This window comes from Vespa velutina, chromosome 11 (assembly GCF_912470025.1).
Source record: "Vespa velutina chromosome 11, iVesVel2.1, whole genome shotgun sequence".
NCBI lineage: Eukaryota > Metazoa > Arthropoda > Insecta > Hymenoptera > Vespidae > Vespa > Vespa velutina.
The window spans coordinates 3289680-3315633 of NC_062198.1; the positions used below are offsets into that span (position 1 = coordinate 3289680).

The 25954-nt window shown below is 25.7% G+C and overlaps 3 protein-coding genes across 15 annotated transcripts; 1 reads left to right on the plus strand and 2 right to left on the minus strand.

Annotated features, from left to right (window-relative positions):
• Positions 1-7: 7 nt before the first annotated feature.
• On the minus strand, positions 8-18177 carry LOC124952857 (vacuolar protein sorting-associated protein 13). Of its 3 annotated transcripts, XM_047503364.1 has the most exons (59): positions 18044-18177; positions 17447-17533; positions 17161-17358; positions 16828-17060; positions 16514-16652; positions 16162-16408; positions 15839-16073; positions 15650-15767; positions 15221-15467; positions 14831-15085; positions 14658-14757; positions 14308-14547; positions 14020-14200; positions 13847-13935; positions 13630-13756; positions 13314-13546; positions 13086-13223; positions 12843-12993; positions 12509-12726; positions 12276-12428; positions 12065-12199; positions 11814-11986; positions 11449-11750; positions 11235-11374; positions 10795-11083; positions 10434-10705; positions 10201-10323; positions 10013-10115; positions 9781-9927; positions 9495-9691; positions 9283-9420; positions 9080-9199; positions 8822-9001; positions 8562-8738; positions 8290-8451; positions 7990-8153; positions 7792-7912; positions 6472-6696; positions 6186-6401; positions 5589-5630; positions 5128-5187; positions 4345-4548; positions 4112-4249; positions 3878-4024; positions 3647-3795; positions 3391-3502; positions 3053-3297; positions 2714-2876; positions 2410-2626; positions 2159-2334; positions 1957-2076; positions 1745-1866; positions 1360-1673; positions 1154-1275; positions 905-1074; positions 712-826; positions 475-606; positions 234-401; positions 8-150 (listed from the first exon to the last, which is right to left on the minus strand). In XM_047503364.1, exons 1-59 carry the CDS (start codon positions 18141-18143, stop codon positions 88-90), a joined length of 9852 nt encoding a protein of 3283 aa, XP_047359320.1. In that variant the 5' UTR covers positions 18144-18177; the 3' UTR covers positions 8-87. The 3 variants fall into 3 exon arrangements, with proteins under 3 accessions (XP_047359320.1, XP_047359321.1, XP_047359322.1); XM_047503365.1 differs by lacking the exon at positions 5128-5187; XM_047503366.1 differs by lacking the exons at positions 5128-5187; positions 5589-5630.
• LOC124952860 (centromere-associated protein E) lies at positions 18123-22537 on the minus strand. 8 transcript variants are annotated; one of them, XM_047503374.1, is made up of 10 exons: positions 22287-22537; positions 21389-21475; positions 21100-21319; positions 20704-20994; positions 20387-20580; positions 20156-20311; positions 19787-20075; positions 19571-19699; positions 19196-19468; positions 18123-18615 (listed from the first exon to the last, which is right to left on the minus strand). In XM_047503374.1, exons 1-9 carry the CDS (start codon positions 22520-22522, stop codon positions 19232-19234), a joined length of 1839 nt encoding a protein of 612 aa, XP_047359330.1. In that variant the 5' UTR covers positions 22523-22537; the 3' UTR covers positions 18123-18615; positions 19196-19231. The 8 variants fall into 8 exon arrangements, with proteins under 8 accessions (XP_047359330.1, XP_047359334.1, XP_047359333.1 ...); XM_047503378.1 differs by lacking the exon at positions 18123-18615 and adding an exon at positions 21561-21718 and having other exon boundaries at positions 18714-19468; positions 22287-22419; XM_047503377.1 differs by lacking the exon at positions 18123-18615 and adding an exon at positions 21561-21718 and having other exon boundaries at positions 18714-19468; positions 22165-22416.
• Positions 22498-25757, plus strand: LOC124952863 (lysophospholipase D GDPD1-like). Of its 4 annotated transcripts, XM_047503386.1 has the most exons (8): positions 22503-22851; positions 22975-23369; positions 23463-23505; positions 23693-23874; positions 23944-24164; positions 24244-24377; positions 24451-24568; positions 24702-25757. In XM_047503386.1, the coding sequence occupies exons 2-8, from the start codon at positions 23246-23248 to the stop codon at positions 24825-24827; spliced, it is 948 nt and encodes a 315-aa protein (XP_047359342.1). In that variant the 5' UTR covers positions 22503-22851; positions 22975-23245; the 3' UTR covers positions 24828-25757. The 4 variants fall into 4 exon arrangements, with proteins under 4 accessions (XP_047359343.1, XP_047359342.1, XP_047359341.1 ...); XM_047503387.1 differs by having other exon boundaries at positions 22498-23369; positions 24727-25757; XM_047503385.1 differs by having other exon boundaries at positions 22503-23369.
• Positions 25758-25954: the final 197 nt, after the last annotated feature.

The following is a 25954-nucleotide window of genomic DNA, read 5'->3' on the forward strand; positions in this document are numbered from 1 at the left end:
GCACTCTTAGTTTTGCTTAAGCATAAAGTTTCAAAAGTAATTTGTCAATATATTATGCTCTCTCTTTTTGATTTTCATACTGGTAACTTATTTAAATTCATCCGTTAATCCATATTGATTCATCTGTTCCCATATTTTAGTATAAAGTAACTATAAAAATAATAAGATACATAAATAATTATTTTTTATTACTTAAGTATAAATGCAAAAAAAAAACAAAAAAAATTTCCAACCTGTTTTATATTGTTATCTGGTATTAAGATTACTTTGGATTGTTCTGTACTACCAAATAAATTGCCCAGTTTCTTTCTTTTTGAGGAATCTTTAATGAAAATCTGTACCCCTTTATCTACTACTTTCGGTAATTCACCAATTTCATGCCATGTATGAGTCCAATCGACCTACAAAGTAAGATTTTGAATAAATAATTTTATAGTAGATAGAGAAATTCTTCAAATTTAATCTGAGAAATACCTTCCAACCACCGAATAAATCACTATGTTCAAGATACGCTATACGTTTATCAGTAAGTAATAGGACATCCTTATTTATATATATATGATAGAAATAAATATCTGTGTTTGCATATTTTCCTTTTTCAAGTTCCTGTGAAAAAGAAAAAAAACTACATATATAAATTTCAATAATATTAAATTTATTATAATATTTTATGTGCCATATTATTATCATAAAATTGTATGAGTTACTTACAATCAGAATTTTATTACCATCTGCTTCATCTCTTATATAAGGTCGAACAAGACTGTCTGGCTGCAGGAATCTCGGTGGACGAACTCTTTTAGCTTCTTCGTTTAATTCAGCCGCACTAAAATATATTTTTATTTTTTAAACTATTTTTATAGATATAAAAAATTACAAAATATAAAAAGAAATATATTTATACCGTCTAACAGCGCCGAAAGATCCACTAGCAAAATCAACAACGCCAGCAGTTGGTCTAGTTACAAGTCCAACAACTCCTTTTCCAAAACCTTTGAAAAATCCTTCAACGCCTTCTTCTTTAGCACCGGATATAGGTTTCATTACAACACCAGTTACACCATCTACAACTCCCTATATAAACGACTAATTTTAATATATAAGTCATAAAAAAGTATTTCTTGTTAAATATTAACTTAATTCATAAGCATACCATTATCAAACCTTTTCCACTTCTTGCAAGTCCTTCTTGTAAATTTGCTGGCTGTTTATTCAATTGTTCTTGCCTTTTCCTTTGATAATCTTTGTCAAAAGTTAAAGCAGCTATTCCTTTACCTTTACATATAAAAACATTACGATTACAAATGTACGTATGCATAACTAGTAAATAAAAAAAAATATTATGTAATCTTCTTATACCCATAGCTCCTGTAATTTTAGATACAGCTCCTGCCATTCCACCAACAGTATGACCTAACATACTTCTTACACCAAGATATAATCCTTCAGCAAATTCTCCTGGACCTTGTATGGCACCTTGGAAAGGCTCATAAAATAAATCTTCGATACCTTTCATAGTACCTACTACAAGACCATATGGATTACCAATAACGTCAAGACCTAACACAAGAACATAAGCTTGTTTAATAGCTTGTCCTACATAATGCGTAGTTGCTTCTGAGATTAATTGCTTATTTGTCATGAAAGTGTAATCTCTTTCGAAGTATGCTAATCTAAAATGATTAATTTTTTATTAATTTTCTTTTATCACGTTAAAAAAAAACTAGGGAATAAAATAACATACTTGAATACGATATCATTAATATCAGTCAGAGTAACTCCAATCCCTTGTAATAATACATTTAATACTTGAGGTAGTGCAGAAGGTCCACTTCCAGTACCAGTCATTGAAAAACTAATATGTATCTAATGGAGAAAGAATAATTATATAATCATAAAAATACATGTTTAGAATTTTTATACATAATAATATAAGTAAAAAATAAGATCACTAACCTTAAGAGGTGAAAAGTGTAATAAATCGAAGAAATTCTTTTGCTCAGCTGTTGTGATCAGACTAACATGATACATAAGTGGTTCATGTACCAATTTCATGTCTGTGCGGAATAATTCGCTCTACGACACAAAAATTAAAAACTTTTTGATACATATTTATTATAGATATAAATAAAACAATTATTTCAATATAAAATCTTACTTCTTCCGCATCATTCGCTACATTGGCTTCAAAAAAGGCCATAATGGCATTTATAAATACTATATCCACTTTAATATGAAATTCTTGAATAAGTACTTTGAAATAACGAAATTGTTGCACGGTGCTATGTTCCAAAAGACGTTTTACCATGCTAAGTTCAGCAAATGGCTTAGGTACTGTAAAATTAATACAATTTTAGGAATAAACAATCCAATGTTATAATAAGAAAAAATACTAAGAACACTTTTCACCTGTACTTTGTGTGATACTTTTAGGTAGAGGAACAGGTGCTAGAATAACTGGAAAAACACAATCTAAAAGTTGATTATCTATCTGTAATCTATTAATTTTTGCATGTAATTGTACTTGATGAGTTGATGTTTTATACTGTAGCCATAAACCAGTTTGGAATGAACGTCGCATGTAACGACGATGTGGTTTTAACATTTCCATATTTAAGTAATCAACCTAAAATTAATTACAGCATAAATATTGGCTATTATGGCAAATAAATATTATAGAATAAAGCTAATTATTAAATTTTTAGATCTCTACCTCCAACTTAGGCTCAAGTAATACTCTATAAGACGGATCCTTCTCAATTTGTAATTCACGTATATATTTTTGGTATCCTTCTTCAATAATATTAATTTCTCTTGCATTAAGACCACGCCATCTACTTCCAGTAGATTTACACGTTTCCCATATTATACCAGAGCTATAATAAATAATATAATATATCATTATTCAACAATATATCGGTATACCAATGTTATTAAAAAATTATAGATATATTGGATTGACAACTAAGTGATTGCGGATTTTGTCGATAGGTGGACTTTACATTTTCCGCAATCACTTAGTTGCCAACCCAATACTTCAAAGAGTATTTACCTAGCTATGCACATATATAAAAGCTCTGACTTAGTAATATTATTTACAAGTGAAAATCCTATTCCATGAATATTAAGAGTTATCTCTTGTTCAATAGGCTCAAAATCGCCTACTAGTTGACAATCTTCAGCTATTTTCAAATTTGTAGTAAATAGAAGTACTCTTTGTGTACCATTAAGAAATGATACATAATATATGTCCTCTTCTGTATTCGAAATAAGTATTTTAAAAGCACCCAAAGTATCCTAAAAAGTGAAACCAAACAAAAAATGATTACTTAGAAATAATTTAGAAATTCTAATGGTTTGGTAAATCTTTAATAGAATAATTTACTTTACCTTTCTTAGATCATCTTCTATTTCTTTATTGTTATCACCTTCCCACATTAATTTTCTTGGACCAGCAGGATTTTCCCAGGTATAAAACATTTTATTAAATGATGCAATAGTTCTGCAAAAAATATAAATGTTTTCTATTTCATACAAATGTTCTTGCAGTTGTGATTTACAAATATATGTGATTTACATATATTTAATGTTTATTTATTTAATATGTCAGTTAAAAAATCTGTTGCTGAACGAATTTTATACGCACTTTATATTTATAGATCCTTTTTCCCAAAAATTGATTGAATAATGAGTGTGATTTATAATAAGAGCAGGAGCATTGCCAGGACTATAACCTGTCATTGAAATATATATCCCACCCTCATTGATTTGTATATCAACATTAATACCACCGTACTAATAATAAAATATAATTATTAAATAATTGTTCAACGTTTTAATTATTAATAAGTTATTTTACATAATAATAAACACAAACCTTGTTGTCTAGTTTCAACAGCGTAGTATGGCTATCAGTATAAATGAAAGCTGCTGTTTTTTCAGGATATCCTGCAGCCTTTGCTTTCAAAGTTTTTACTTCTTGTTCTGAACGAGGCCAAAAAGCAGAACATTCTCCAGGTGAAACCTATATATTATGATATATATAAAAAAATATATATGTTATATAATATATATTTTACTTAAGAATAAATTTGTTTTCTTTTTAACATACTACGATAAGTGGATCAGCAGGTCTATCGCCTTCTTGACATTCAATTATAAAATCACTATTATTAATAAGAACATAATAAGGCGTAAATGTAATTTGCTTTGTTAAAGAATTATATGTCAGTTGATTATGTACACCAATCTAAAATATAAAAATTTATTATAAAAATACATATACGTAATTATATAATATAGGTAACACATACAACATAATTTTGTAATGAATAAACAATATACCTGATATATCATTCCATTGTATTTGCATGCAACTACTCCTTCACTTCCTGCAACATCAATGGAAAACTTTTCAGACCATTCTCCATCTTCTACCTTCACCATTGCTTTCTTTTTACCAAAAAAGACTTTTGAGCGGAATGAAAATAATATTGGTCCTTTAAAATGTTCTGGATGATATAAAATATTTAAATGATCTTCACCACTCTGAAATGAAAGGTAAGACTACTATAGTTTTCTTCATAATAATGTTTTCATTAAGCAATGAAATTAAAATTCAAATAAATATATAAAAACACAAGTATTTTTCCAATGATGCTCCTATTTAGTTGCTCATGCATATACAGTACCAAAACATTGCTGCAGATTATGACATTATACTAAACATATATACTCATAATATATTAAACATATATAACACATTATATTTTATCTATGTATGTGTGTTCTTTTAAGTATTTAAAACATATTAATAAATGCAAGGAAATAGAAAAACTAAATAAACTTATAGAAGAAATAGAATATAAATAGCTTGTGTATGTATGTATTCATGTATATATGTATGTGAATGTGTGTGTATAAATATATATATACATATATATCAGCTTAACAAGCTGTGCATATGTGATGTTAAAACAACTTTTATATTGGCAAGAAATATCATTAGTAAATATCATTAGTATTGCAGTTTCGTATATGTGATACTATAATTTTGAATTTATGAATATTAGTGCAATTAAATGTTATTTAAACAAATTTAAATAAATTTTGAAACGAAAATATCACCGATTTCCTCTTCCTATACTGTGCACGTGGATGATGAGGTTTCATAGCAGAAATGAGTTTCTGAAATATACCTTTATATATATATATATAAAAACAAATATGTAAAGTGTGCTATTTTTGTATTATTATCTTATAAAGAATAATTATATATTTTCATTTTTAGATTCAAATAAAATTATTATATAAATGTCACTTAAATGAAACACACTACTACTTTTATTAATTTAATAATATTACTATCATTTTTTAGTGTTTTCTTTGTTTTTAAAAAAATTAAAAAGAATTAAAAATACATATAGCATCATACCAAATGTATATGTTGAAAAGTTTCTACTAATAAATACTTTAATCATAAATAGCACAAAAATTTTACAAGCTTCTAAAATAATATTTTACAAGCTTTCAAGAAAATAATTCTATAAAAAGCATGAAGTTAAAGTGCAATAGTAATAAAGCTCTACCTTAACTGGACTTGAGTGTTCTTTACCACCCTTACTTGACTTCTGTAAAATAATATTCTGAGTTCAATGTCGTAAAATAAATTTAAAGAGACACCTACATGATAAAATATTATAAACAAATACATTAAGTTTAAATAAAGGTATAAATATAAATTTGAATATTAATTTAAAGGATCATGCAAGACATTTTTGTTCAGCAACTTCACACTCCAATATCATTATCCTTTTTGAAACGCCCTATAAATTCAATATTTATATTATATAAATTATTACATAAAAAAAAAAAGCTGTAAAATCTAAATTAAACTTATGCTAATATATATTTTTCACATAGAAAAAAAAAGAAAAGAAGAAAGCCAGCAAGCATAGTTAGTCGGTGAATTTGCTTCTATTTAAAGATTAATAAAAAGATTTGTACAAATATATTTTTTTTTTAATGTTAATACTACGAGACATTCAATCTCTTGATTGAATTGTTGTATGAAATTTTGAGTAGAATTATATTAGGAATAAATAAGTAAAGAATTAGTTATATATAAAAAATATACACCTAAATGATACAATATTTATTAAAAGACAACATGTTTTTACACTTACCCTATAAGATAACATTAATCCAGTTTTATTTAACATCCAAAAAGGACAATAGAGAGCCATTATAATGGAACCATGTTTATATGATGTATGCATTCCTAAATCCATAACAACTTTTTGTGCACTATCAAACGATTCAAAAGACCAGACTGAAAATTCTGGTGGATTTGCTATTATTTCACCTTTGCATGACCAATTTTTCTCTAAATAATTTGGTAGCTGCAAAATCAAACAATTATGTCACTTTAGCTACACATATAAATGATATATATAATATTAATATCTTTACCTTAATAACAATATTTGACTTTGTATAGTCAATTGTTGGAATCTGTAAAGTAGCACTAGCTTCCAAAAGTTTTTCTTCAATAATCCCAGGAAGACAAATAATAATGTCAATTGGCAAAAAATTCTTTAGATATACAGATGGATATAAATGCACATTATAAATAGTGCTTGCCATTGTGTGGCGACTAGTATTTTCAAAATAAACTTGCTCTATTTCTCCTACAACCTGCAAATATTAATATACTATAATACACTTTTATAAACAACATAGTATATTTACAATATTTCATATAACAATACTAACTAGACATAAGAATCATGCAAAAAAATACTTGGTAAATATTTAAACCATAGTTTTACAAGCAGCTGATATAAAAATAATAAAATTAAATGATAGTTTTACAATATAATATAATCACTTCGGAATAAATTATATATATGTATATATGTATATATATATATATATATATATATATATATATATGTGTGCGTGTGTGTGTGTATGGGTAAGGGATATATATAGTATATCCAATTTTCATTTTCAGTGTGATTTTTGAAAATGACACTCACCAAAAAACTCTAACTTTTACCTTATCATTTACATACATAATACTCATCTCTTTACTAATCATATTCTCAGTAACAGAAAAAATGATGCAAGTATTTCTAGTTAAAAAATATACATTTATAAAAAATATTAATCTCTACATTCACAGTTAATAACAAACGATCTAACTAACAAAACAATGCAGGTACACTTCTTATTCTCCATAAAATCATCACTAATATACAAGATTGCAACATATTAACTGAAGAATATGATAGTACCTGAATAGGCGTTTCCACATATTTTGGGTGCTCTGAATTAAAACAATTCAAGCAGAAACGTTTCACGTGATCAATAAAATTACATAATTTGTATTGCCAGTCGATAGCATTTAATAATAAACTGATCGTGTTGTTATTATAGAGAATACTACCAACCACAATCATCACGAAAAACATCTAAAAGTAAAAAATCGCTTCTTGTACAAGCATACGAAGCATTCCAACAAAATTCTCTCAATAAAGTTAAAAATAATTGTACAATATAATATTATCTAATTCATCGCGTATTTCACAATTATATTTGTAGTAGTATTATTGACACAATAATATAATATAATATAATATAATATAATATAATATAATATAGATATTAATTTTAGTTATTGTAAGAAATTATTTACAAAGAAAAGTTTTTCAAAAGTGTAATTAAAAAAAAAAACCATAAAAATTAAAGAAAATATATATATATATATATATAGATTGACATAATTACCTGTATATAAAATGGTTCTATTATTTCTTGTTTTGATCTTGCTTCACACTTTAGCAGTTTTGTCATGGAAACATTTTTTTGAAGGTCTTTCCAAACAAATGGTTCTATTGAAACCATATAACTGTAATAGTGGTTTAAAGTTAAATCTAATAATAAGAAAGTGATAATGCAAATATAGACAATGTAAAATGAACTAACCCATTAACACTAAAGAACAACCAATAAATATTTGTTGGTGTATATACAGCATCCAATGGAAGATTCAATCGATCATCAGGAGCTACCGTGCCTACACATTCAACTTCATTTCCTCGTTTCGTCATGTAATATACAGATATAGGTTCGGTGAAATGGTTATGTACCTATAATAATTATCATATATTAAGAAAAAAAAAAAAAACTGCTATTTTTAATCAAAATTCTCTAATATTAAATAATCTAATAGTATAAATGATTATATTATTTGGCAAAAATATAATCATGCCAAAAAATATTTACCTGAAGGATACTTCTAAGTGTAACAATAGTGCTTCCTTCATCAACAACAACATCAGAAACAATACCCCATTCTTCTGAGTTATCTTTACGATATTTCAACGAGAAGAATCTTTTATCTGCTCGAAGAACTGGTATTGTCAGTCTATCACAAATTTCTTTGAACTAAAAAATACATTAATATATTTTTATAGGAATATATGAAAAATACATTAATTTATTTTTATAGGAAAAGACACACAATTTAATGAATATTTAAAAATTATTTGCATTACCGAAACAACAAATTTATTGTCTTCACTATCTTTAACAGAGTCAGCTTTTAATTGTTCAAGAAGCTGTGTTTCTATTTTGGTAAACTTTGGTACAAGTTCTATGGATGCTCCAGATTCGAGAATTACTTCGGTATACAAATCTGCTTTATTGCTTGATCTTGAACCACTGTCAAATATCTAAAAATTAATGTATTTCATCTATATAAATTACTGTATTATATAAGAATATAGACGTTGCAATTTATATATACTACTTCTACCTTAAAATGACTAAGTTCTAAGTTTAGTGTCATTGGCAAGCCAGTTTCATTTTTCAATACATATGGTGCTAATTTTTGAGTGGCCATTTTTCCACCAGCTTCAATAGCAGAAGAAAATGCATTACCTAATTGTTTTAATACATCGAGACAAGTTTTGGTCACTGTAATCTCTAGATTTTCCTATATTTAAAAATAAAATAAAATCGTTAGATTGATATATTTTACTTTTTAAAAAACTATTATAATCAATTATCTTACAGAAGATGTTACGTCAATGGACATTTTAGCAATTTGATGTAAATCTTCTGGTTCACTCTCTATACTTGGACTGATTGCACTAGCTCCTCTAGAGCTCACTGCTAAATCATTAAATTGTACCTGATAAAAACAAAAAAGCAAAATATACTTGAAACATATTTAAAAAACAAAATCTAAAAATATTAAATTGTTAGCGAATTTACTTTCGTTTTTAATTCCCAAGGAGTTGAAATACGTTTTCCATTTTGTATTCCTTCCTTTGGTTCTATCAATGGTTCCCATAAAGCTAAACGACTATTATAATATGCCATTATAAGAGAAATTGTACATTCCAAGGACATCTACAAAATGTAAATTGTATTATAGTAAAAATATTTGTTTTTTTAAACTTATTTAGGTATATATATAATCATACAGATTTAGTACTCCAATCATTGACATGGCTTTGAAATCCAATATGCATCAGAAGCATTGGCAATGTTTTGTTACCAACACCTGCTTCCAATGTCAATAAAATTGTTGGTGCAGAAATAATAGCTAATTCAGGTTTATAAACCGCATTATCATCGCAATCAGGATAAGAAAAATATTCTGATACATCCATCGCAATCTCTATATAAACAAACATTAGAAATGTATTAGAAAGTTTCTATATATAAGAAATTTTTCATTTTAAATAAAAATTATGAAATGCATTAAACCTGGTTTCAAAAACCAATAATTTTGTTCTTTATATGGAGTAATTTGCCAAAGTCCTTTATAATTAGGTTCAGGCTTCACCACTTCATTATCTTCTACTTCTGTTTTAGTTACAGTATGAATGACATTGTTCAAAATTTCAATTACACCTATAAAATATTTATTTATTAAATAATGAATAATTAGTAATATTAGCATAAATATAATATTAGACATATATGTATATATGTATACCTGGTGACACAGAAATGTGAATATCTGTACAACATATATCTATATGAAGACCTTTTCCTTCAGGTGTAGAACCTGCTACACTAACACTACATGGTCTTAAAACCTTTTACATAGATGAAATAAAAAAATATATGTTAAATTTCATATTACATATAATAGAAGATTATAATTATATAATTGTCTCATACCTGATATATCCAATCAGCCCTTTTAGCAGGATTATATATACCAGTTAAAAGAGAAAGATCTTTAATAGAACCTGTTATAACTTGATGTTCACCCATTATGCGCATTTTTAAAAGTAGCTCAGTCTATGAAAATAAAATCTTAATATAATAACAATACATATATATATATATATATATATATTTATTTATTTATTTATTACTAAATAAATAAAGATTATATTTAAATTACAAACATTTAATAATATGCAATTTGAATTTATATCATCCATATCCTCAAGAAGAATGATATCCGGCTTTTCTACATGTAAATTCACAGTTAACATTTGGGTAGTATTTCCTGAAGTTTGAGGTGATCGTTTCTTAGTCACTACTTCATTATAACCCTTTTGTGAAGATTGTGATACATTTTTACTTGACGTAGAAGATTCAATGTTAAAAAAATCTTTTATCTTCATTAGATAATCAAGTGACACAATAATACTGAATGAAAACACTCTGACATCAACTACAAATTTATATATAAAAGATATTAAACATCAAAAATATAATATATATTATAATTATATATAACGTATGTGTGTATGTAATATTTACCAAATATGTCATTAGGGCCTCGTCTAACTGTTACATCCAACATACTCCTCACAGTTTTTGCATCTTTTTCCGATTCATGTGCAGATGAATAGGTTGTTGTCCTTTCCATGAGTCTTGTCAAAGTACTTTCTCTACTAGGCCGAATATCGTCCAAAGTACAATTCATAAGAAGGATAGAAGTTGCTAATAAATCACCAACGAATATTCGTCCTTTAACTGCAAAATGTGTTAAGGAAAACCTTGCCAAACCATTTTCTGGAAGATGTAGAGGTGACGTTTGAGTTTGTAACTGTAATAAAATATAATTCTATAATGTTTGAAGAAAGGAAATTTATCAATATAATAATTTTAATATTAATATAAAATAATAAATTACATTATTAACAATATAATAAATATCACATTAGTTCTGTGACAATTCTGCAAATATATAACTTTACCATTTTGGAACCTCCTGTGAACAAATTAATGACAAGGCTATCCATAATAAATTCAAATTTAATAAACGTATGCACATGTTTTTGCTCTTGAGAAACTGTAACTTCTTCTTCAGTAATAACGTCCACTTTAATTGGTTCTACTGTGAATTTAAATCAAATGAAATATAAATATACAAGAAATAACAAGGTTAAGACATTTATTATAAGCACTTACTTGCTCTTCGCTTATTCTGATGATCTGATAAAGACTTTTTATCATTATGTCCCGAAATTTGTGTAGGTTTAGGCTCTTCCATTGATTCTCCTAAATTTTCTTCTAAAACTTTCATTATGGTTGCATAGTCTTCTTGACTTAATAATAAATTAATTTTATTCAATCGACCAGACATGTCAATATCTGGTATAGAAGTAAACCATGCAGTTGACAAATTGCGTTTCATCAATAGTGTAAAACTAACTGGTTCTAGCAATAGAACTTGGTTCTCAATCGTAAATTCAATTTTGTTTAATCTTATTCTAATAAAAAAATAAAAATATATAAACATTTAAAAGATATAAATTTTGTTTAATGAATTATACCTTAAGAGTTTTAAATTTTGTAATTCAATCTTCATCTCGTCAACTATAGGATATTCCTCAGATTCAGTTTCAACTTCTAGTTTTTTAAAAATATTACAAATTGTAAGGTTACCCATATCTAACATTAAACAATGTTCACTTTTTGAATTTCTAGGCACATATATAAGAGGAGCCTAAAATAATACGAAATATATGTGAATTGCATAAGTAAAAATTCGTATTATTTGTGTAATTTTTATCAATATATATACCTTGATTTTTACATTTAATTCTACTCGCGTTGCACTTTCTTGAACATCCTTAATATTAGTTTTTGCTGCTTCTGCAGCTGCTGCAGATGCTTCTTTAATTGCTTGTTGAGCTGCTTGGAAATTATTGAGAAAATTCTAAAAATATAAAGGTTAGTTTATATATACTTTTACACACACATTATTACCATTATAAGTAATTAAAATCTCTTACCATAACATTTGTAACAAAGACATTTAAAAATATAATACGGTGACAACCCATAATAATTTTAATAGACATATTGTTTTTATCAAATTCATGTGGTTCAATATTATACATTACTGCCTCAATTTTTAAAGATTCTTCACCTTCTACTGATATAATCTATAAGATTAATAAAGACAGAATTTATATAAAAAAAAAAATCAATTTTTCAGTGTAAAATAAAATGTTTATAATCTTACATTTTTATAAATTGATGTAGTATTAAGATCTTTGATATTAATAGAAGTAAGATTAATATTTGCTTGTGAATATGAAGCCTTCATTATAAAACCAGCAATAATCCCTTCAATAAAAAAAGCACTAATGTCTCTTACATTACTGGTCATTTTCATACTTATAGTGCCAACTTTAGCTTTTATTTTTAAATCTATAAACTCAACCACTCCTCTTTTACGTCCTGCACACAAACAATATAAATTTCTAGAAACAGTAATTCAGTTGGGACTACTTCTATATTAAATTTTGATTATCATACAGTTGTAAGGAAAAATTACTAAATAGATAAATACATACGTAAATTTGAAGATTTAAATTTCTGCTTCTGGATTTGATCTCTGACAAATGTAGAAGTTTCTTCTTGTATGAAAGATAAATGAGTTGGCCGAGATGGTACTATATCTTCTTGCACTTTCTCTTTTAAAGCAGACATAGATTGTATCTCATCCTAACAATGAAAGAAAAAATAAAAAAATAAATAAAAAAGATTTAAATTACAAATTACATGCGTTACATTTATTTTTCTGTATTTCATATTACTTGTATATATGTCATAAATTTTAAAAAATCGATAAGGGCTTCCTGATGAAGTACTACTTCTAATGTTGTAAATTCTAGTTGTAACAATTTTACAACTGATCCATGTCGAGTAGTAAATTCTGGTGATCGTTTATTTACCTATAACAATAAAAAATTTATATGTAAAAATGATATAATAATTATATAATATTTATGAATTTTAATCATAAAATATAAAAATAAACTTACATTGACATACTGGACTATAATAAGATACTCGTCTTTTCCAGTTGACATGGGAGTATTTATCATAAAAATTTCTTCACTATTATGATGCTGTTTCATTTGAGTACCACCAAGTTTTAATAATATTTCTTGATCATAGGAACGTTGCAACATGTCAATTTCTAACTGTAAAATCTCAAATCTTACAAATGGCATGACTGTTTCATCTACTTGTTTGGAGATTGACAAAGTGAATTCTAACAAATATATAAATATTATATATATATATATTCTTGAAATAGATATAATAATTATCATATTTATATCAGAAAATGACTACCTTTCATTTCGAATTTCATTTCTAAATCAGTTGTCTGTTTAAGTGGTTTATCTTCCTGCTTCTTTTTACCATTTGAAGAAATTGTAGTCAATTCCTTAAATAGAGATAATTGGGAAACGGATTTGCTCTAAAAAAAAAAAAGGTAAAGTGCTTATAAAAAGATATAATAGTAATATTGAAAAAAAAAAAACCATATTAATTTTCTCAAGTTTCTTACAAGTGATGATTTTGTAAGTTGTGTAGAAGTTTCTTCCTCAGGGAATGGAATGCTTTGAGCAATATTAAGAACTTCTAACAAACGTACATCTATAATACAAAATGTTCTATTCTTAGATTTGTCAAAAAGAAATGAACTGACATAAGTTTTGAAAAAAATATTATCATAATAACCTGTTACATTAATAGCAAGAGATGGTAATTGTCCTACTAATCTCATTTTTGGTAATAAAGGATCATCTGTTATTAAACATTTGTGAAATTGAATTTCTAATGTAGTTGGACACAATAATGTCATTGAACTATGTTTCATTAAGGCTTCCCTCCAATTTTCATTTCCCAATGAAACAAGAACCTATAAATATAAGAAAATATATTTATATATATATATATATATATATATATATATATATATATATATATATATACACCTTATATTAAAGGCAACATAAAAATACATACCTGAAAATTAACTATATTCAGAGCAAATTTATCATAACTGTATTCCCTTAAATGTAATAAAATATCTTCTTCACTTTTACCCATACTAGCAAGCTGTTTAACAGTTGCTTTAGATTTATTACTTTTAGGCTTCTCAAGAGAGTGCATCTTCAAACTACCCAAATTTATTATAAATAATGATTTAGTACTATCATATAATCCGCCATGTGGTATAATTAATTGAGATGCTTGCATGTCCACCTGCACATGGAAAAATATCAAATAATTTCTATTTTTGTTTATGTCTCATTTAAGAATATCTTCTTTTTTCTAATATATATTTAAGAATATATATGTATAAAATTTCATACCTGAATATCTAATACTGAATGCTTTTCAATAGCATACTCTAAACCTAAAGCAGACATTTCTTTTAAGCCTTCTAATTGTTCTGCGGCAGCTGCTTGAATTCTATAAAAAATAAAATTCTTTTATGTAAAACATCATGTTATCAAAGAACTCATATAAAAAAGATATAACTCACTGATTTAAAGCTGAAGAATTTTGAACTTTAAACAATTTAACTAATTCTATAATTGTTTGAGCATCATAGACAATATCCACGGATTTTGATTTTACAATAATACGATCGCCACATAATTTGTCAAGAGGATTCTTTTCATAAGAAATAGATAATAAAACATTATCTGCACTTCCATGTTCAGAATTGAAAAGTGAAGGAATATAATCATTTTGTTTTACTCCAAAAAGTTTCATATCACTAATTGATGTTGTTATTCTGTGAAACAAAATAATACTATTTATCACTTTGAAAACAATAATGCAATGATCTTTCTAAATCTTTATATTATTGAAAATGAGGATATTATTTCGGATATTATATGTATTGCATGAATTTTCTTAAGAAACTTACAAAATAGCATTAGCAGAAGGTCGTGACTTAAAACCAGCCTTAACACTATTTAATTGTAAATCCAAGACACTTGGATATTCTTTATCTGTATCTAAAAGAAGTAACTGAAGTCCATGTAAGAAGAAATTAGTATCAATCATTTCATAAGTTTCGGGATAATGAGCTGGTGCAATGTTCTCTTGGTAATCAATTGCACGATACAATTTTTCCTTTTCTTGTGGTGTCATGGCTTCCTCGAATTTACGCACTGAAATAATTAAAAAATTGTACGAATTTTAAATTACTTGTATCATACTATTTTATAAAAAAAAAAAAAAAACTTATAGAACATCTTATCCATAAAATTGTAATAATAAACAAATAAATTTTTGTGAAACAAGAGTTTTCACAATATTTCTTAAAAGACAAATAAAAAGTAAAAATAATTACTAATAGCTGCAGCAGAATTCAATTCTTGAGTTTCTTCTGTTTGAGGAGAACCCCACAAAAAGCCGAACCATCCTCTTTTTGCTTTAAGAGTTTTTTCTTTCTCTGCTAATCTTTCAACCTATTAAAAAATAATAAAGTATTAAAAATAATTCAATATACATCCAGTTGAATAATAGATATAATACTTACTTCCATTTCAATTTGTTGTCTGATAATAACTAAATTAAAAAGATCTATCTTTTTTTCATAATTCGTAAGACGTTCTTCAATATCTTTCGTTACTTTTTTAGTTGTTAATTTTGTTTGATATACTTGTGCATATTCACGAGACATATCTCTATGTGCTTTCATATGATTCCAATCCCAATTTCTACGATGTCTTCTTACAGTTTCTTCCAATATACAAGTATATGCAAATTTCCACCTATTAATAATAAAATAAGTAATAAAGAGTATACTCTATTTTATATATTAATATAAATAAATCTCCAGGTTGGTTTCTATTAATTTACCATTCTTTATAATGGCCCCTATACGATGTTACATTTGGTCTATATTTTCTATATGGAGCAGCCTTTTGAGCTTGATCCAAACCTTCTCCTAACTGTACTAAAGTTTGATACTGATGTTTTGTCAATGCTATTCGTAATTTAAACATTTCCAAATTGAGCCATACTTTTGGAATGGTATAATTACTACCATCTGCTTCAGGTTTTGGATTAAGCTTTAATTTTGCATTAACATTTATTGGACCCAGTACTATAATTGTTAAAAAGAATCATAATAATTATTTATCTACATATTTTTAAGTGATTAAAAAAAATAAAATACTAATTCTATATAATGCAATAAAATATAACTTACAATATAAATAATCAGTAGGAGTATAATCCATCGTTGCAATACCATCAGAGAATAGTTTTGAAAACATAGAAAGTGGATTTTTACTAAATTGTTCTATGCCAGTATTAAGATATACAGCCAGGCCATCTAGTGTACATAGCTGTAAAAGTATTAACAAATTAAAGTAAATGATAATGACTTCATAAATAATTAAAAATAAATCATGTTAATTCATATAATTATTCCTATATAAATAATACCTAGTTTGAGTAGTTAAAAAATTACCATTCTTATCTAACTGTAAAAAATATCAATTAATTATATCTATCATTTACCTTATAAATTTGCGGAATTGCATACATATCTTTCATGCTATCAGTTGTACTCCAAGTATCTGTACAACTTTCTAAAACAAATGTATTTAATGTAAATCCAAATGAAAATGGATGATCCTTAAATGTAACATGGTCTTCATAACGCACATGAATTCTCTTTATTTCAACGTGTATATTTTTTATCATACGAGCAATTAATTTTTCAACCATCGAATCATCTAGCTTTTCGTGTGCTATAAATAAAATAAATATGAAATTTATTATATTTAAATTTATCATTTTTTTTTCTCATATTTAAAAAAAAATATATTATAAGATTATTTAAAAATTTACGTTTAGTCTCTGCTAATTGTTTGTTTTTCTCTATTCTTGCAAGCTCAGCCCTTTTGGCTTCTAATTGTTGCTTCGCTTCTTTTTCTGGATCATAAACAACTTGGCTTGAAGGTACAATAAGTACAAATAATTCCTCGACTATCGCATCAACTTGAGCATTCCATATATCTTTATATGGAATTTTTAATATCAATTTACCTAAATATATTGTAAACATTGCTTTCTCAATCCTTCTTTCAAATATAATGCATCTTAACATAAAATACTATCTAATACATTTACAAACCTAATCGACCATATTCTAATCTTATAGGTAAATCCAGTACATCTAATGCTGTTTCTTTTATTAATAAATCCGTTAATACTACATCGCCTGAAATAACAAACATTTATTTAATGACATTATATTTTATAATACATAAAAATATTAATTAATATAAAGTCACATAATTTCGTAATATTTAAATAATATTTTATAAATTATTATCATAAATAAATTACATGACAGAAAAAAATGAAAATGTGAAAATGTCTGCTCCACTGAAAATTTTATTAATATAATCGGATCAATAACTTGTTTAGATTAGTTCGAACATTTATAGGCCATTTAAAAATTATCCTGATATAACGTGTGATAAGACGCGCATGGAATTACATCAGAAATAGAAGCTGATGTCACATTCGTTGATTATATTTAATATGATTCTTACATTTAGATATTGCATAAACAAAGGCGCAATAATGTGATGTGATATCGGCTTTTAATTTTTTTCTCTCTCTTACCGGAAATTACAATTTCACAATTTAAATAAGTATCTGATTCAAAAGACAACATTTGATAAAAAATTGTAGAAAGTATTTAATAATATAAAATCATACTCACCTCCCCATAGACTAAGTTTTAATTGCGTATAATCCAAATTCTGAATATACTCTCCCAAAACTTTATTTAAAAGCTCTGCTATAATTGATTCAAAAACCATATTTGCAATTTATTTACAAATGACAAACATAGAAAAAAAATATATACACTTTATCGAACATTTATAAACATGTTGTTCGTTTTTCCTCTGATAAATTGATACTGAATATAAATATCTTCAAAGATATGATAAAATGAACCAAACGACTATACTGCAGTCATAACCTTAAATCTAGACCGTAGATCGATTAACATGTAGAATAGACTAAGCATTTAATAGAATCATTCCCGCCCTTCTGTTTTGTTCTAGGCGAATGTCGTTAGGTGTAATTTCCTTTGCATAGTGACGTCACATCAATACGTACAGACGATAGAGATGGCGTTCAATTCTCAACGACACTACAGTCACCTATCAGTACGGTAGGAACTATTCCTAAAAGTTTGAGCCTTAGATTACATAAGAACTTGGATACTTCAATAGTTACATTAAAAAATCACAGCATCGAATTTCCATGCCATATTCTTCATACGTTCTATAAAAAAAATTCATTATTTTTTTAATCTTTACCGTAATTTTTAAAAAATGTAGAAAACTATATAGGATACTATATACATTTGTAAAACGTACATATCATCGGTAAAATTAATTTCATGTTCTTAGAAAAATATGTGATCAAAATGAAACGCAATCAATTAGTCTAACATTAATTGAAATAATACAATGTATGAATTAGTAAGTATCTAAATTATACTACTTAGTATGTGTTTGTCTAGATACTACTTAGCTTTACATACATGTTTAGCTTACACTTTTTCACAGCTTTATAGCCTTATTTTCTATTAATATAATATATATATATCAGTTTTTATTTAATATAAATTTATATGTACATATATTATTTATTTAAAACATTGTATAAAAAATGAGCTGCATGTGTTATATTCTATATATATTGATAATATTTTATATCTTTACTACACAGTAAAAAATTATATACTTAAAAAAAAAGTTGTAAAAAATTTCATACAAAGTATCTTTCATTGTATGTAAATCGTCAAATATTTAATATAAGTATATAAAATATTCAAATGTATAACTCCTTTGGTTCCTACCTTTCTTGCAATGCCATATTTTGCATGTATATATAATTAGTTAGTTCTTGGTTCATTTAGTTCACTATAATTTTCAGGCACTGGATATGGTCCTGGATTACTTAAATCACTGGCTTTTTCTTGCACTTCTTTAAAAGAGGCTTTAATGTTGTCTAATGCTGTACCTAATCCAGTCTTAATTTGGTTAAATTCTTGTGTTACCAATAAAAGACGACCCAATAGATAATTTAAATTTTTATCTACTTCTGTCATACGCTTTGTTATTTCGCTTACCTAGGTATAGAATTAATTATTTTCTCATCCATTCCTTATTTTTTATCTAAATATATCAATTATAATTAAATTAGATAATTTGATATTATTAAATATAATTACTTTATTTTCCATTCCATCCATAGTAGAAGTTGTACCATTAATATAAACTTCATTTTGCTTATGTAATTTGTCTAAAGCTTTCGCACTCTCTGTCATTTGCTGATACATTACATTTATTTGTCTCCAAACCTTTACAAAAAAAAAAAAAAAAAAAAAAAAAACAGGTTAGATATCTATTTAGAGATCTACTTTATAAAATTGTTTTTATATAGTCACCTGATTCATTTCTTGTTCCATTTTAGTAGTTAAATTTGCTAAAGCACCATTCTGATTGTCCATTATATCATTAGAAATTCCATCGAATCTTGTATTGATTGTATTGTTAATATTTTTACTCTGTGCCTTCACTAAGTCTCCTACTTCCAAAAGAATTTGATGTACGCCATATTCTACTCTTTTTTTCGTATCTAATACATGATCAGCCATTGAAACCATTAATAATTGACCTTTGCTAAGATCATGTAATTCCTTGCTTACATGATTAGAATTATCTGCCATAGCCATTCTAAAATTTCATAAATTACAATTAACAAAGTATTTATATCCTATGAAGATATTTTTCAATTCCATATTTATTTATATTACCTTAATGCTTCAACCGTATCTTTTGACTCTTCTTTACTTTTCATTATTTTATTTTGTATATCAATACTTTCTTTAATAATGATATCTTTAATTGTGTGTTTAGTTTCTTGTAAAAGTAATTCTGTTTCATTGTGCAATGTCCGAGCTTCGTTAACTCTAAATAAAAATAGACATTATAATACTTAATAACTTATTTATTATTGTGTTTATAATTAATAGAAAATAACTTACTGTGGTAATTCATGAATATCTCCTATAGAATTCCTTACCAACTCTTCAATATCTTTTAATGCTTTACTTTGTTCTTTCACTAGTAAAAAGATATTTAATTGTTCGTCTAAATATTTCTTTGGAGATTTAGATGATTCTTTAATAATTTCCATTGAATTTTTAACATTTTTTAAATTATCATTAATATCTTGCAACTGTTGGAAGATACAAAATAAATCAATGTATTATTAGAATAAGCTTTTTAACGAATATACAACATAAAATGAAAGTGTCACAATAGTGGACAGTTTTTTAAGTCAATTTTACATGATGTTTACCTTCATATCCATTGATTGTGCTTTGTTTAACTGATTTGTTACAGTTTCTTTTAATTCCATTGATGTTGATTTCAAAGTAAATTCAAGATCTGTAATGTGTCCTATAAGCAATAATTCTGTATTATTTAACTTGGATAAAATATCAGGATTTATTTCTCTATGATTTAATGATATATCATGAACTTTGGTTATTTTAGTTTCTATATCTGTTAACCATCCTTCTAATTTAACTTCCAAATCTTCTAAAGCATCTGTTGTTTTCTGCATTTGTATACGCTCTCGCTCATCCCTCTACGCAAAAGTAAAAATAACATTCATAATTATAATATTAATTTTATTACTAATCATGCTATGTTATGGAATTGTAAAATAAATTGTAATATAAGATAACATTACCTGTGCAATTAATTGTTCAATTCCTGCAAATCGTTCATCTAATTTTGTAAATTGCTGTTTTAATCCATCTATGGCAGATACTCGCTTTGTTAATACAGATATAGCTTTTTTTAATTGCTCTCCTAACTGTCGTTCACGCACTTCATGTCTTTCCAATTTTTCTGTGTTTTCTCGCATCATATGTACCAAACTTAACATAGCATCTTTTATATCCTCATGTCTATAATAATACAAATTTATTATATAAAATATAAATCATAATTCATTTCTAATGAATCAATATACTTACGTGATTTCTCTTGTACTACATAGACTACTACAGAAACAAAGCAAAAGTAATAGTAGACTGAAAAACTTCATTATTTTTCTTAAATATCTGAAATAAATATTATTAATATGAATTTACAACTATATAATGTGTCAGAAATTGGATGGCATATATACTTATTAAATATAACTACCTTATCATAAATACTGAATGTATTGATGCAACTTCGAATAAAGAACAGAAATTCTACTCTTGGATAATTAATTCAATATTCAGAGCTAAGATAAGAGTAAGGTCATACATGATGACCTTTCACAAACAAAGAACACTACTATCAAATGTAGTTAATAGCTATAAAGATTATTCCAAATGATAGACAACAAATATAGTTTCCTAGATAAATCTAAATTATAATAATAATTTTATATATAAAATAAAAAGTATTATATCTCATTTCACACTTTCATGTAATTTTCTACTAATTAGAATATAAAAGAATATAAATAATTTTTTATATAATTTATTACTATTTAAAACATTTTTTGTTTCCTTTTTTTCTTTTTTACAATAAATGATTACACAAATATTTTAATATACCTAGTCATAAGAAGTATGTAAAAAACAAATTCTTTTCACTGGTATAACATGTTAATTATCATTAACAATTCATTACTTATTTTTTATTATAAAATATAATATTAAAAATATATTATATATTACAAGAAATTGTTTATTTTAATTAGAAATCCAATTGAAAAAGACAATTTAATGTTAAACATTCTGATATCCTTTCTTACCTGATACTATATTTTTAGTATCATACTTTTTTTTTTTTTTTTTTTTTCTAATAAAACCTCTTTAAATGAATCTCTTTACGTATCTATTGATGCAATAACAATACATGTATACGGATACGTACCCACGATAAATATAAACTGAATATTTAGAAACAATTGAATACAATGAAATCGGTAATCGACGCGTTCGTTTTAGCTCTTTTAAGACGGTGATAAAGCGCCAGATTATCAATGATGTTCTAGTGTAAGAGACTGAATATGCAGCGACATCTAGTTGGATATCAATTTTTTCCAAAGTATACAAGGCACTGACTCGTCGATATATATATATATATATATATATAGGAACCCCCCACATATCACTCCGTAGGTCGTGTATTTAAATTTTTTTTTCGGATAGAAATAGCCTTTAAATTAAGAGCCATTTCTTAAAATAGTTGTAAATAACCATTGGAATTAAATTAAGAAAAATCTGTATTGAATGTCGATTGTGAACTTGAAACATTCCTCTATATATATTGTACATCCATAAATATCCCTTAAACTTATAATATAGGTTAGATTTAGAGTTCAAAAAGAAATTATTTTATCTTCCGAGTAAAGTTTTATTTTTCTTCTCGCATAATAAGAAGAAAATGAAAATATAAAGTTATTTTATACAGTGTAAGAAACAGATAAATATATTTGGTAAATCTTTCAGATTTTTTCTACAAAAAAAGAAAAAAATATCAGTGCGCGGGAAACATGCAGTTTATGGATATCTAAAACAAAAGAAAGAAAATTAAAAATTAACATAATTTCTTATTTCAGATTATTTTCTCATCTCTATTGTTCGATTTGAAACAGTTTTAAATTAAAATTTTAATAATTAACTATAGGACAAAAAATGTAAATCATGATTTAAAAATTATGTTACAAATTCATACTTTTCTGGTGCCATAAATCTCTTGTAACTATTGTTATTGGCTGAAAAACTGACCACCAAGAAACACCAAGTGTGTGTCATCTACTACATTGACTCATTATATTATAAATGGTTTCAATTCATATCTAAGATGTGTTGGATGTAAAACAATGAACAATGTTGTTATATACCTTAATCGGAGGTTATGTATTAACATCGATGATACTTTTTAAATATCCAAGATTGCTTCATAAAAAGAAAAAAATAAAATTCAATTGTCATCATATTAGTCATAGAGGCGGTACGTTCTATTTACTTATTTACATTCTCTTTTAAATTAATATTAGGATGAGTATTACAATACTGCATTTTAATATCATTCTAAAACTTTTAGGAGCAGGAGAAAATTATGAAAATACAATGTCCGCATTTCGACGGTTAGTTTTAATATATTCTTTCAAGGTTATGTTTATATGTGAAATAAATGTCATATAACGTGGTAGTTAAATGAACGTATGATGTTATATAATTGTTGCCAATTTTAATTCAATCTGAATTCAAATTGAAAAATGATTGAATCATTTCTGGTTAGATATATTAATAAATTAATATATCTAATTGCAGAGCAGTGGCTATTGGTACTGAAATGCTAGAATTAGATTGTCATCTTACTAAAGATGGTAAAGTGGTTGTGTCGCATGATCAAAATCTATTACGTAGTACTGGTACCAATAAAAACATCTCCGAATTAAATTATAAAGAGCTACCACCATTAAAACCACGTCTTCCAATTGATTTTGATCCAGGTATTTTGCTTATTCTTCTAAGAATATTAATAGCTTTGAATGAAATTATTTAAAAATAGTAGTTCACAGACATGGAATTTATCGGTTCTGCAAATGAAGATGAAAGGCGTTTTCCTTTATTAAGAGAAGTATTTGAGGCATTTCCAAATATTCCTATTAATATCGACATTAAGATAAACAATGATGAACTTATAAAGCAAGTTTCTGATTTGATTATAGAATTTAAACGAGAGGAATATACAGTTTGGGGTAATTTTAGTGATGAAATTACACGTAAATGTTACAAAATGGTAAGTAATTATATTAATATTTTTATATTATCAGTTTAGAAATAGGTATTTTTTAATATTTATTAATATTTCATTGTAGAATCCAAATGTGAATCTATTATTTTCTATGCGACGTGTTACAATGTTATTATTTCTGATGTATACTGGATTGTTACCATTTGTACCATTAAAAGAGACACATTTAGAAATATTTTTACCTTCTATTTACTTACGGTAAGTTAATGTTATATTAAATTAATATAAAATATATACAATACTTCTAGAAAAACACTTTTATGTTCTTAAGACGGAAGAATAGATCAAATCCAACGATCTTATCATTAGAAAAACTAGTTGTACGCACTATCAATGTACTCTTAATGAGACCATGTTTATTTACACATTTAAGAGCACGTGGAATACATGTAAGTAGAGTTGATCAAATTATATTAATTTAATATTACAATTACATATTTTGACGTGATTACTCCATAATGAATTCTATAATGTAACTAGTAATATAAAAAAATAATTAAGAAAATAAAAATACTATAACAGGTATACTTTTGGGTTTTAAACAAAGATGAAGAATTTAAGAAAGCTTTTGATCTTGGAGCAACAGGAGTAATGACAGATTATCCTACAAGATTAAAATTATTTTTGGAGAATTATGCCTTAGAATAATATTGTTTGATTTCTAAAGGTTTATGAAATTGATATATTAAAAAATATCTATTTCGTATTAGTGCATTAATATGTATATCTAATTTTATATAAGCAAAAGAAAAGTATTTTCAATTTTTAATTTTATGCACTAATACCAATTTAAATATTTAATTATACCTACAGAAACAACTCAAACGCACTTTAAACCGCACAGTATATTTTAAAGCCGTGATAATTTATATAAATTTATAGAGCTATTATAAGGCATTTAGTTTAAAGTAAATTTCTTGCTATTATACAACATTAATATAATACATTTTTTAATGTCTACTGTAATATCTAAAAACAATAAGAAAATTACAAATGTACAGTTTTAGAATGTCATATTATTAAATAGTACATATAAGTTGTACTTTAAGTAATTTATTTCAAAAGCTTTGTCAAGTATTATACAACAAATACGTTACCTTACTTTGTATAAAATTAATAGACATGAACACTTTCTTTTAACAATATTATTTTGTATAAGTTATACATACATATCTTAATATTTGTCAGCAAATATATGATCATATATTTGATTATATTGTTAATAGTATAACTTTTACATTATTATTGCTATAAGAATTTACAATGTTTCATAAAAGTACTATTTTCCTAGTTATCATATTGTGTTGAAGACAATTATTTTTAATATTATAAATCACTATCTGAACTCAGCTGGTATGCCTTAAGCAATACAATGGTGTATTGTCTATGATAATGGAATTTATGAAACCGATTTTATAAATAAGCATTGTAATGTATTTCGTCACATTTACCTATTATTATTTATAATAGAAAATGTGAACTTTATAAATACTAAAGAAAAATATGTAACTTATATTATGTACAAGTTCGTGTGTATCTTTGTAATTTACTATTTGTAAATAAAATTTATTTATTATATCTGCATTATCATATAATAATAGATTTATCATTTGTTTTGTAGATTTATCATTCATGTTTGTGAAGAGCATTTGTGATATATAAATTCTTCAAATTCTTTGCTATCAAAATCAACGTTTCTTGATTTTCGATATTTGAATACCTTATTTTTACAGTAATGGCACGTCATAGTAGAAGGATGATTATTATTAAAATGT